At 38.0% G+C, this 13700-nt stretch overlaps 1 protein-coding gene across 4 annotated transcripts in view; it reads right to left on the bottom strand.

Moving 5' to 3' along the window:
• Positions 1-1081: 1081 nt before the first annotated feature.
• The window catches only part of PLSCR4 (phospholipid scramblase 4), a 42396-nt gene continuing 29777 nt past the window's right edge, over positions 1082-13700 (bottom strand). For all 4 annotated transcript variants that reach the window (XM_061419231.1, XM_061419234.1, XM_061419240.1 and 1 more), the window contains 5 exons: positions 10483-10525; positions 9062-9288; positions 6391-6552; positions 4162-4320; positions 1082-3199 (listed from right to left, as the gene is read on the bottom strand). In XM_061419231.1, coding sequence (XP_061275215.1) covers positions 3143-3199; positions 4162-4320; positions 6391-6552; positions 9062-9288; positions 10483-10525 — 648 coding nt within the window. In that variant the 3' untranslated portion in view covers positions 1082-3142. The remainder of the gene's footprint in view (positions 3200-4161; positions 4321-6390; positions 6553-9061; positions 9289-10482; positions 10526-13700) is intronic.

The following is a 13700-nucleotide window of genomic DNA, read 5'->3' as shown; positions in this document are numbered from 1 at the left end:
TGGTTCCAAATAGGAAAAGGAGTACGTCAAGGCTGTATATTGTCACCCTGCTTATTTAACTTCTATGCAGAGTACATCATGAGAAACGCTGGGCTGGAAGAAGCACAAGCTGGAATCAAGATTGCCAGGAGAAATATCAATAACCTCAGATATGCAGATGACACCACCCTTATAGCAGAAAGTGTAGAGGAACTAAAAAGCCTCTTAATGCAAGTAAAAGAGATGAGTGAAAAAGTTGGCTTAAAGCTCAACATTCAGAAAACTAAGATCATCATGGCACCCAGTCCCATCACTTCATGGGAAATAGATGGGGAAACAGTGGAAACAGTGTCAGACTTTATTTTTTTGTGCTCCAAAATCACTGCAGATGGTGATTACAGCCATGAAATTAAAATATTCTTGCTCCTTGGAAGGAAAGTTATGACTAACCTAGACAGCATATTAAAAAGCAGAGACATTACTTTGCCAGCAAAGATCCGTCTAGTCAAGGCTATGGTTTTTCCAGTGGTCATGTATGGATGTGAGAGTTGAATTGTGAAAAAAGCTGAGTGCTGAAGAATTGATGCTTTTGAACTGTGGTGTTGGAGAAGACTCTTGAAAGTCCCTTGGACTGCAAGGAGATCCAACCAGTCCATTCTAAAGATCTGTCCTAGGTGTTCATTGGAAGGACTGATTCTAAAGCTAAAATTCCAATACTTTGGCCACCCCATGCGAAGAGTTGACTCATTGGAAAAGACTCTGATGCTGGGAGGGATTGGGGGCAGGAGGAGAAGGGGACGACAGAGGATGAGATGGCTCGATGGCATCACCAACTCGATGGATGTGAGTCTGAGTGAACTCTGGGAGTTGGTGATGGACAGGGAGGCCTGGTGTGCTGCGATTCATGGGGTCGCAAAGAGTTGTACATGACTGAGCAACTGAACTGAACTGAATCCCATTCATGAGGGCTTCACCTGCATGACCTTTCATCTCCTAAAGGCTCCACTCCAAACACCATCACATTCGGGTAACCCATAACTTTTTTTGAGGGAGGATACAGTCTATTGCAAAGACTCAATCACAAGGCAAAAATGAAACAGTATTTTACCATAAACCATATTATGTTTATTTAGAAGCCAAAAACAATATGATGAAACATGAAAACACACACATTTCAGAAAAGAGCTTGTTTTGTTAATCAGTCTGATCAGTTTTACACAATGAAATATTGTATATTTTTATATAAGAAATACAAAAGTTATAATATAAACTGTAGTATTAAAACATAAGAAACAATATATTTTAAAGAAGGAAATTGTAAGAGACGTGTTACTACTGCAAAAATTTTTAATAGAAATTTTAAATGTCATGCTAAAACTAATTTTTTCCTAGTATTATGCATCAGGTCTTAGAATGTAGGAATGTAGCAAATAAAAATGAAATGCTTATGTGGTAAACTTTCTGAATACTATTGTCTCACTTGTTATATCAAATGTCATACATCATTACAAGAAATAATATATCTGTCTATCTAAGACGACAAATACCTTTCCAAATAAAATTATTATCTTAGAAAGCAGCAGATTTTACATTTTTTTTTTTAGAAAGCTAGCAGTAACATATAAAAGTGAACATTACAAGAAACTGGGTAAAACAACACATCATGAAAACATGAAAATAATTTAAAAATGAGGCACCTTTCTTTCACTTCAATACAAACTTCAATAGGAAATTCAATGGGCAAAGGCTTTCATCTCATACTTAAGCACACTCAGTCTTGCTTCTTTTAATAAGCAGCAGCAGGATACATTCCATTCTATATACTGGTTGTGTTGAAAGAACACAGTTCATGTCCAAATAGGAAACTAAAGTGCAGCAGAGGCAAGCTGATGTATCAGAGTGTGTTCAGTAATACACTGTGCTTTTAGCAAATACAAACAAGTACAATTTTTACGTTTACTATGTTAGTCCAAATAACCTTTACTGATTAGCTATAGATCCCAGAGAAGTACCATGTTGGCTCTTTTATCACCTTCTTTTCCTAGATACAGACTTATCTATCATTTAAATTAAAAACAGCAAAGTAATATTACACAGTTTCTGCTTTTGCATTTTTTTGCATTTACAAAATGCTACACAGAATATCACATTTCAAAATTTGAAAGTGAAACTCCAACTTCTGCAGTTTGAACAGCCTGGTTTGAATCAGGGATCTTCTTTTAAGAGGAAAAAAAAAATCATCTCTTCTGGTTCATATCAAATGAGATACAAAGGTTTAACAGGCAGTCATAGAGATTTGACCAAACCTATTTTATATGTAAGGCATCTACAGCCAAGAGAGGTTAAATGTATCAAATGAAAGCTTCTCATAAGGGCACTGATGTCTCTAAATTGCTCAGAGATCCAGACTGGTCATGGCCCTGGTTACCTCTTTTCCTGATAGTCTGACCCTATCTTCATAGGGAGACAGCTCCTGATTGTGCATGCTAGTAAATGAAGCATGGGAAATATAACCTTATGATATGAAAAACATGTTTTATTTTGTAATAAAATAAAAATTTCCATGGAAATTTTCATAAGTTTGCAAAACAAGTTTCTGATACATTTGCACAAGTAAATTTTCCTTGTGCAATAAAATATAATATTTCTATCTGCCTTTCCTTTCTGTTTTTAATAATGAAGTGTATCATTCTTTTCACCTAGAATCAAATTTGTCTTCAGCAACTGGACATGAAGGAGAGGAAAGGGTTAGAGATAGAGCCTACATGACTCTATCTCAACAAAGATTGCTCTTAAAAGACCATAATTTTACTATCAATTACTGTAAGAGCTTTGGGATTCATTTTCTCTTATCTCATGTTTAAAGTGTTTCCAAGTTCACCATATATATATATATATATATATATATATATATATATATTCAGTTGGTTAATAAGTCATAGTTTTTTCATGATAAACTCCCTATTTACCAAGTAGACACAGATACACAACTGATGTGTTCTTCCACTTACACTCTCAGCCTACCTGTCAATGCTAACATCCAACAACATTAATATGCAAAAGCAGATAAATATATTTGTGAATAGTTGAGGGTTGACTATGAGCCCAGGCAACTTTTCTAAATTTTTCTTTAATTAATCATCATTGCTGATGTGTAGTTCCATCAATGATGATGAATGTTTGAATGCTGTGGTGGAGAGCTTTCAAAATACATGAAGTCCTGAAATTAGAAAAATAATTATATGTATAATAAATATCAAATTAGATAGATAAATAATTATACAAATAAAACAGTACATAAGTAATTAAGTGCAATGCATAAAATGTCACTCTTTATAACTTAACAGGTAATTTTCTCATTTCAGGTAAGAATAAATCATGAAATCTTTAGTGAAATCTTCATGAAGAGAACCTAATAGGAAGAACAGCAATTGCAAATTTGAAACTGTCGGCAGTCAATGAACTTTCCACTTGGGGTACCAATTAACTAAATTTTCATTGTTAAAATGAGAAAAACTTGATAATCTATATTAAACATGTTTTAAAAAGGATTAAACAAGTTAAACATATAATTGCAATATGTTAAATAGATATTTTAAGGTAAATGCTACCAATTTTATTTCTATGCTTTACTTAAGAATATTAGCCATTAATCAGAAATACAGCAAAGGAATTGTACCTAATAAATATAGGATGGTACAACACCAAGGAGTACATTGACAAAGAGGTAATAGGTGAAGAGAAAAAACATCAGCTTTAGACTTATTTTATTTCATTAAGAAATCAAAGGATAGGCATCTTTAAGTAGTGAGAATAATAAGTAACATGCAATGATGACAATTACATTGAGTGGATGCTTAGTATCTTTCAAGCATGGTCCTGGCTCCTTTACTAATATAATAGCTAGTATTTATAACCCTGGAATATATATATATATATATATATTTATATATACATATTTCATTTCCATTTTACAAATGAGGAAACTGAGGCTTGCAATTGTTAAACACTTTGCAAGACATATAACTCACAAAGAGTCGGACACAACTTAGGGACTGAATAACAAGACATAATCAGTAAGTGGCAGAGTCAGTTTCAAACCTTATTGCCTTTCTACTACATATGCTACTTCTCATCAGAAAGAATAATTCTCTCAGAATAGCTCAACAGCAAAAGGCTTACAATGAGGAAGCAAGCTCCAAAAATCATGGCTTTCATGGTCACATCCAGGTCTAATGGGAAGTGAATTTCAAAGTGGTCAGCATCGCTCATTGCTGATAACACACCATTCCACTTCCGAGTGATACTGCCAATAATGGAAACACCATCCAGGGACAGGATCTAGAAAGATAAGAATATGACTTTAGGATGATTAAAAGGTGTTAAAACACATGCTTTATTCTCCTGTTTATAAGCAGTTCACCCTGAGGTCACTTTCACTACTTTTCAGTACAAACATAGGGCAGGAAATGAATATAGTAATAATAAAATTTCAAATAGGGAATTATGGCCAGGAAGAGTTAAGTGCCCTGCAACTGGTTAATGACCGAGCCGGGGAATATCTTACAATTCTCAAGCCCCATGTTCTTTCTTCATCCTCCACTGAGTTATTAGGAAAGCCTTTCAGTGGAGGTATGATTTAAACTGATTTTGAAATTCTTTCCCTAAAGTAAAGGGTGGGAATTATGGATTGGGAGGGAGTCTCTCCACTGGAGGGAAAGATGGTCTGCTTTACTGTACTTCACAAAATCCATGCAATCACTCAGGCTTCTATGGGTCCTGTGCTTTTCTTCTTCTTTTTCTTTTTTCTAGTATTTATTCATTTATTTGGGGCTTCCCTGGTGGCTCAGATGGTAAAGAATCTTCCCACCTTGCAGGAGACCCGGGTTTGATCCCTGGGTCAGAAAGAGCCTCTGGAGGAAGGAATGGAAATCCACTCCAGCACTGCCTACAGAATTCCTTGAACAGAAGAGCTTGGTGGGCTACAGTCCAAGGTGGTCTACTTCATTGCACTTCATAGAATCCATGTAATCACTCAGGCTTCTGTGGGTGCTGTGTTCTTCTTTAAAATATTTATTTACTTATTTAGCTGCATTGGGTCTTAGTTGTGGCACATGGGATCTTTGGTTGTGGTGCACAGACTCTAGTTGTAGCCCATGGGCTCAGCAGTTGTGGTGCAAGGGCTTAGTTGCTCTGTAGTATGCGGGATCTTAGTTCCCTGACCAGGGATCAAACTCTAATCCCCTGCATTGCAAGGCAGATTCTTAACCACTGGACCAGCAGCAAAGTCCCAGTCCTGTCTTCTTAAACAGTCTCAGAATCTCAAAGGGCTTCAGCTTCTAAAAGGGAGATTCTGGTACTTGCCACAAGGAAAACACACAAATACCACTTTTTGGTGATTAGAATGATCCAAACACCCTGCCCTCAAAATCTGGCTTAACTTAATTTTCTACCTATCTACAATGGTCTTTTTATAAATAAGTAATGGTTGACAATACAGTTATGTAAAACAAGAACTAAGGGAAGTTTACTGGGTGTCATAAAAAATATTTGAATGAGCAATTTTAGATTATAAATCTTGTTGAATTCCAAAGCATTAGGAAGAACGCTTTAAGGAGCCCAGGAATCTCCTTTGTCAAAACTGTAGGGTAGTAAGATATCATTCAACTCCCTTAGGGCTCAGCTGATAAAGAATCCACCTGCAATGCTGAAGACTTGGGTTCAATTCCTGGCTTGGGAAGATCCCCTGGAGAAGGGAAAGGCTACCCACTTCAGAATTCTGGCCTGGAGAATTCCATGGACTGTACAGTCCATGGGGTCAGTACAGTCCATGGGGTCATAAAGAGTCAGACATGACTGAGTGACTTTCACCTTAGAGATACCATTCTGCAGCCACTGAGATAAAGCCAAAACAGAAGGATTTTTCTTTTTCCAGAAAATTTTATAATCTACTGTAAGTTTTATGCATGTTATGAGCATTGTATTGTGTTTTGAGGATGCAGCAGTCTTCTATCTTGCACAACTTCAGGGATGTTCTATTTGTTCTGTGGTATGTGGGGCCTCTTCATTACTCAGGACCTATATTCTGATTGGAAATCCTTGGTAAAATCGTTAGTGAAAAATAGCCAAGAATAAAATGAATGCATTAGGTCAGGCTATTTAGTCTCAAGTTTAATATTTTAAATGGTTTCTTATTTTCATCCAACACAGAAATCATACAAAATATTTGTGGAAAGCATTAAGCAATCCCTTAAAAATAATCTGAAAACTTCTTGATGTCAACCTGTTAGTTAACTCTTTCCTCACACTATTCATTTATACACACACAAAAAATCATCTAAAGCCAGATCATTCTGGGGCCTGTTAGTACATGTAGAAAAAAATTGTAGAAACATGTTTAGATTTGTTTACCTCAAAAACAGAATCTGAACCACAGCCATAGGTGGAACATGGCCCGAGTACTCCCATCATATCTTCTTTCTTCTCATTTTGGAGGCTGTACACTGCCCTGCACAGGTTCCAGTGTTCAGCTACAAAGCCAATGGTGACGCCAGGAGGACACTGCACCTCCAGCTGCCAAATGAAGCAGGGACAGAGGTGGATGAATATGCCCTATTAACACACACAAACACACACACACACACAAGATGTGTTCTTGATTCTTTCCAGAACTAGGGAAACTGTCATTGGTATAGAGTCTTCCGTTTTCCCTGGGCTATTTCTTAGGATAGTATGTCAGAGAACAGCCTTGAGAGATGAGGCCATGTTCCCTTCAGGACAAAATTACTGCTGGTTATAAAATGGTCAGTTCTCTAGGCTCTGTGTTCCTCAGCTGTATATGGAGCATCTACTTGGGATCCTCTGAGTCATCTCTGTAGAATATGGGGAGGAGGGAACCGATGCACATGTGCTGGAGCTCATGCTGCTTGGTGATGGTGGTTTGGTTGCTAAGTCCTATACGACTCTTTGCAACCCTATGCACTGTAGCCTGCCAGACTCCTCTGTCCGTGGGATTTTCCAGACAAAAATACTGGATTTGGTTGCTGTTTCCTTCTCCTGGGTATCTTCCCAACCCAGGGATCAAACACGCATTTCCTGCATTCGCAGGTGGATTCTTTACCATCTGAAGCACTAGAGAAGCCCCTCATGCTGCTTATTGTAATAAAGTTCTTTGTCCCTGACCTAGGGGTCTCATGTCTTGTGGCACAATCCACAAAAAAGTAACATGCTAGCTTCTTAGATTGACATCTCAGACATGACAATTATAATAGAAAAGGGAATGAGCCATTCTGAAAATTAAATGCTGTGAAGACAACAGAATGTGCATACAAGTATGGGATGAGGTGGAGATTCATCTCAAATATGACAGTTGTTACAAAGACAATAGTGACAAAGGAGTAAGCTATCTGACAACTGCTAATATTCACCGAGCGCTACACTATTTGCCAGGCACTGTGCTAACACAGGACTTCCCCATGGCTCAGCAGTAAAGACTCCACCTGCAATGCATGAGCTTCAGAAGACACAGGTTCAATCCCTGGGTCAAGAATATCCCCTGGAGGAGAGCATGGTAACCCACTCCAGTATTCTTGCTTGGAGAATCCCATGGACAGAGGAGCCTGGCAGGCTACAGTCCATGGGGTTGCAAAGAGTCAGACACAACTGAAGTGACTAAGCCCACACATTCATGGTAACACAGGTGACATTTATTTACTACATGATCCTCAAAATAATCATCCTATGAGATAGTAATATTAATATATCCATTTTACAGGTGAATAAATCAAGGCACAGAAAGGGCTATAAGTTAATTCTATTGCAAAGGCTGATACTTAACATAAAATTAAAATCTCAATAAATCTAAGGGATATTGTTCCATCCAGTTCATGTATTAAGAACACTGAGGCTCAAACAGGCTAAATCAGGGGTCCCCAATCCCCAGGCCATGGACCAGTACCTGTCTGTTGCCTGTTAGGAACCGGGCCACGTGGCAGGAAGTGAGTGACAGGCGTATCTGTATTTACGGCTGCTCGCTCCCATCACTTGCATTACTGCCTGAGCTCCACCTCCTGTCAGATCAGTGGTGGCCTCAGATTCTCACAGAAGCGTGAACCCTACTGTGAACTGCACATGCTAGGGATCTAAGGTTGGGAACTCCTTATGAAAATTATCTCCAAACCACACCCCTGCCCCAGGCCATGGAAAAACTCTCTTCCATGAAACTGGTCCCTTTAAGTCAGTGGCATATTTGAAATTCAAATTCTTCTGGATCACTCTCAAAACTGCTTTGCTTTTCTTTGTAGTAAACAATTTTCCTAGGGTAGCGTGGATTATAGAAGAACAACCAAAGTGTAACTTGACACATTTGCTTTCTAGTTCCACCATCTACCAAATGTAACACGATCCTCCAAAAAAAATTTTTTTTGTAACACCACCAAAACAATTATTCTTTTTTTGAGTCACCCTTTCTTTATCTGTAACAAGGTGTAGATATAATGGGTAGAGTAAAAGTGTCTGAAGTGCCTTCCAATTCTAAATGTGTGTCTATATTTAGCGTGACCTTATTTGGGGATATATAGGAACATTTAGATAAATGTGTTGTAGGTAATGGCCTTTCTGCCTGCCAATGCAGGAAGGAGATGTTAAGAGAGGAGGGTTTGAGCCCTGGGTTAAGAAGTTCCCCAGGAGGAGGGCATGGCAACCCGCTCCAGTATTATAGCCTGGAGAATCCCATGGACAGAAGAGCCTGCCAGGCTATAGTCTGTGGAATTGCTAATTTCTAATTCAGTAGATAACAATTGACTGCATGTGTGCTAAGTCGCTTCAGTCATAAATAACCTTAATTTGTGCTTGATCCCCCTGATTAGCACCCAAAGACATGAACTCACTAGAAACTGCCTTGGTGATTCTCCATAGGTTAGGATTATTTGGCATTTGGCTTCCTTCCTCCCCACTGGCTTCCATTCTGACTGTGCCATGAAAGTCCCCTCCTTTGTGGCTTTGGAAGGAGCACAACTGTGCAGTGAAGAATTGGATCAGGAAAAAACAATGGATGAGACCTCTGTCTCGTCTGTCCTCTTACCTCTTGCCTGGCGGAGGGGCAACAGAAGCAGCAGCAGGTGCATCTGAAAGGTCTTTGCATTGTCATGACTTCTCGGCCCATACAGTCAGTGACCCGGAGCACGAAGGGCCTCAATGTCCGGTAAGCATTCCTGGTGTAGTCATCTGTGTCTTCAGTCACAAAGTAAACCATCTGGCCCGTGTTGTTTTTAATATCGTATCTATTATTAGTTTCAAAACCTGTTATCACTAAAAATAAAATGAGAGAGATTTCTTATTTTAGAAGCAGTTAAAATGGGCCTTATGAAGTCCTTCTGTAGTATTTGACAGGGGCCTAAAACAAAACAGCTTTTTAAAAAATTTCTAATGAAAAACATGCAATGATTGCTGCTGCTGCTGCTAAGTCGCTTCAGTCGTGTCCGACTCTGTGCGACCCCATAGACAGCAGCCCACCAGGCTCCCCCGTCCCTGGGATTCTCCAGGCAAGAATACTGGAGTGGATTGCCATTTCCTTCTCCAATGCACGAAGGTGAAAAGTGAAAGTGAAGTCGCTCAGTCCTGTCTGACTCTGAGCGACCCCATGGACTGCAGCCCACCGGGCTCCTCCGTCCATGGGATTTTCCAGGCAAGAGTACTGGAGTGGGGTGCCATCGCCTTCTCCGATGCAATGATTAGAATCTCAATAATATTCATCTGTCCTAAAAGTATATAAGTTATTTTGAAAATTTGAAACATTTCTTTTAAGAAGTTCAGTGTAAACTTTTCCACATAGAAGCAAACACTGGAAATGATATTCCCTGGAGTATTTGAATTCAGAAAACTTTAATTATAAAACCATTTAAATGAAATTATCCACTAGACCATAAATGAATGAATCAGCTCATGAAATATGCTGAGATGATTAGGGTCATCACTAGTTGTAAATAAGAAAACCAACCAAGAAAAGTTAAAGGCTCCATGTAGTGGTCAAGTGAATGAAATGAATGTGTATATCTTGTTCAGTGAGGGTCAGGAAATTTGGGAGAATAGGCATTGTGTTTACCTTGATTTCATCTTACTTCCATAGCATGGACTTAGAACTCAGCAGACTGAGACTAATTCCAGCTCCTCCACTGATTAGCTGACTAGGGTGCCCTTGGCTAACTCAATTAATCTCTTGGCTTCTTCTTTCCTTGTCCATGAAAAGTGAATATAGAGGAGTTGAGACGGATAAAGGATAGGAGGTTCGACCAAATCTAAGTCCTTTTGAAGTGTTAGGTATGATGTGTAAATAAACAAAATTACACAAGTCCCTTTGTTACTTTCTTGAAGATAGGGCAATAGAAAATAGTCTTTTCTCTTTGAAACACTAAAAATGATCAATATAAATAAGGAACTAGATGTTGGATAATAAAAACTTTCACCTGATTCAAATATTACTGGACACTACAAAATTATACATACTTTCCAGGGGTTCAAAATGCTGAAGAACGTGTATGTTGTCCAACTGTTGGGATAGAACAAAGCAATTAATTAGCAGAGAGAGAAATAACAGAAATAAATTAAACCAGTATTAGAAAAAAATGAATGAGACAGAGGCTAAAACATATCAATGGATGCAAAAACATCTTTTTGAAACTGAATGGAATCAAAAACATATGAAGTGAAATTAGCCTAACAGCACCTGATCAGGTGGTTATTAACAGAGCTATCCAAAAAGAACACTCTCCTTCAGTTCCACCAAAAAATATTGAAACATTTGTTTAAAATATTATAAAATCATTTTCCTGTTTCAGTAACAGCATCTAGAATAAGCTGTGTTGACATCAATTGCTCCTAGCATCCATCATATCACCTATAGACTGGAGGTGTCAGAAAGTTCAGGACAGTTTAACACAGACCAGCCATAGAGAAGCCAGTTTTCTCACTGACTTAGAGAGTGTGAAGTAGGCAGGGTGGATTGTCCAGTCTTCACAGGTACCTCTGAAAGAGGTTAATACACCAACTTCCATTCACTTGAGCTGCTGCTTCCCTAGTGAAGCCTTAACAGGGGAGGACCTAAAGAGCTGGAAGTATGTGATTAGGAATAGGGCAAAGGAGAGGAAACATTTAGGGATTCGATCCCTTGAAAATGGAGGTTGGGCATACGGTTACATCAACTTCTTCCTTAACTTAGGGGTCACTGTAAAGATAAACAGTTTGACTGGCCCATCATCTATCATACTCGAGAACATTCTAGCAGAAAAGAAACCTCCTTAAAGACAGACTAATCATATCGCTGTAATTTTAGATAACTTAGATAATTCCTGTTGCTGTTCAGTCGCTAAGTTGTGTTCGACTCTGCGACCCAATGGACTGAAGCATGCTAGGCTTCCCTGTCCTTCCTATCTCCCAGAGTTTGCTCAAATGCATGTCCATTGAATCAGTGATGCCATCCAACTATCTCCTCCTCTGTCGCCCCTACTTAGATTATCAGATCACTCCTAATCCGTGAGTCCAGAAAATTGCCTGAAATGCCATATTTCACCAACTACTTGTTGAATACTCTAATTAATGAACACCACATTAATGTGGTAATAAGCAAAATTTAAAATGATGTAAACAGACACAAAAGTCTTGTGGCATGATCAACTACAGGAGGGTATAGAGAGGATATGATCTTTATGTGACTAAAAAAAATTTCTTTATAAAAACTCAATCAGGTTAGAATCTAAACATGTCTTATAAAATTATCAAAGGTGGCCACTCAGGGTTGCTTTACAATCCCTTTGAAAAACTCTAGGGGCTTTCTAATACCTATAACTAAAAAGTTAAAGTATTCACTGCTTGGTAAGAGCTTCCACTGCTGAGCAAAATATGCTAAAGAAATGATGCCTGTTGATGTGAATGGAGTTTATCAAATAAGATGCTATAGTTTTAAGAAGCAGTACTAACCAAGTATGGAGTCACTCGCCAATCCAGTGTCTAGAAATAATGTAAACCCTGGATGTTAAAGTGTCAGGATAGTCCTGATAATCATTCATGTAATTAGCACATGAGATAGCAAAAAACTAGGATAGGGACTTCCCTGGAGGTCCAGTGGTTAAGGCTCCAAGCTTCCACTAGAGAGGGCAAAGGTTCAGTCCCTAGTCAGGAAACTAAGATCCCACATGCCTTCAAGTGGTGCAAAAAAAATAAGAGAGAGAGAGAGACAAAGAAAACTAGATAAAAGAAAATGTCTGGATGCTTGGCTCTGTCTTCCATGCATATACATAAGGTGTTTCAAGTATTAACATCTGCACAGGTTATCATCCACTGGGTGGGTCCTTGTGCCAGAAATATCAGGCATATTATAAACTTAATCCCGTTAAAAATTCTCCTAACAACCCAGTTGGGTAGGTATCGTTAGTACTATTTTATAGATGATGAAATTCAAGCACCAAGAGGTTAGAAAAGTTACTCAAGGTAGAATGAGGAGGGCGCAGAGCTAGAATAAAAAGCCAGGTTGTCTGGCTGTAAACCTGTTTGTTTCTTTTACATTTTTTTAAACTAAAAACACTCCTAAAAGGGAAAACGGTATTCATAAAATATGTTCATTTAACTTCATTCAAAGTAATAGAAGAAATTAAGAAAAATTTTTAATATTTGAATGAATATTAAAGCTATACATTTTAAAAAAGAAATGACATCAGATATTAGATTTCTAAGGAAATTTTCTGTTTTTAGAAAATATTAAAGTTTATGAAGAAATAAACTTTTTAAACCTGATTAACTTGTAAGCATTTTATAAGCTTCCAAAATAATATAGCAGTTATTCTAGCACTTTACTTGAAGGCTTTGTATTTTGTCAATATTTTGTCAAACAATAATTTAATAAAGTTTTGGTTTATGTAAAATCCAAATTTTCCTGATCTAACGGTTTTACTTTGAAGATCAACACTATAACTTTGCAACAATGGTTTTCAATGCACAGGTTTAACAGTCAGTATATAAAGTCAAAAAGAGAAACATGTCAATGTCAATGAACATTTGGTTGACTATGTGGGGAGACATGTACTGAATGGGCAAGTCCCTTGCTTTTAAGGTATTTAAACACTTGCTTTTTCTAAAGGTGAACATAATTTAGTAGTTTCTAGGTTTATCTTCTTTTCTTTAAGCAATGTTTTTGTTTCTGACATGGGTTTTTAAACACCACCATTCAGTACACAAACATGTTGGCATATTGTTCCAGCTTCTGAAATAGTTGTCCTGATCCTAAAATGTCCATATAAATGAAAATTAGGGAGTCTCTATGTTGTGAAAAAGGCTTCTCTGGAACTTGGCCTGAAACAATATCCTTGTTGTTGTTGTTTAGTTGCTAAGTTGTGTCTGACTCCTTGAGACTCCATGGACTGCAGTATGCCAAGCTCCCCTGTCCTCCATTGTCTCCCAGAGTTTGCTCAAATTCATATCCATTGAGTTGATGATGTTATATAACCATCTCATCCTCTGCCATCCCCTTCTCCTTTTGCCTTCAGCTTTCCCAGCATATGGACAATATTCTTGGCTGGCTTTTATTTTTATTTACATTGTATGTTTTGGGAGGTGACAGGACTGGCTGATGAAAACTTAGGTAGTGAGAAAAAGCAAAGGTCTAAGGCACTGAGTGATGCACTCACTGTCCTCTGTTCTTCGTAACACTGCTTTTCTTGTTGTTCACCCTT

The sequence above is a fragment of the Bos javanicus genome, chromosome 1, assembly GCF_032452875.1.
Source record: "Bos javanicus breed banteng chromosome 1, ARS-OSU_banteng_1.0, whole genome shotgun sequence".
NCBI classification, from domain to species: Eukaryota; Metazoa; Chordata; class Mammalia; order Artiodactyla; family Bovidae; genus Bos; species Bos javanicus.
This window is presented reverse-complemented; position numbering and strand designations above follow the sequence as displayed.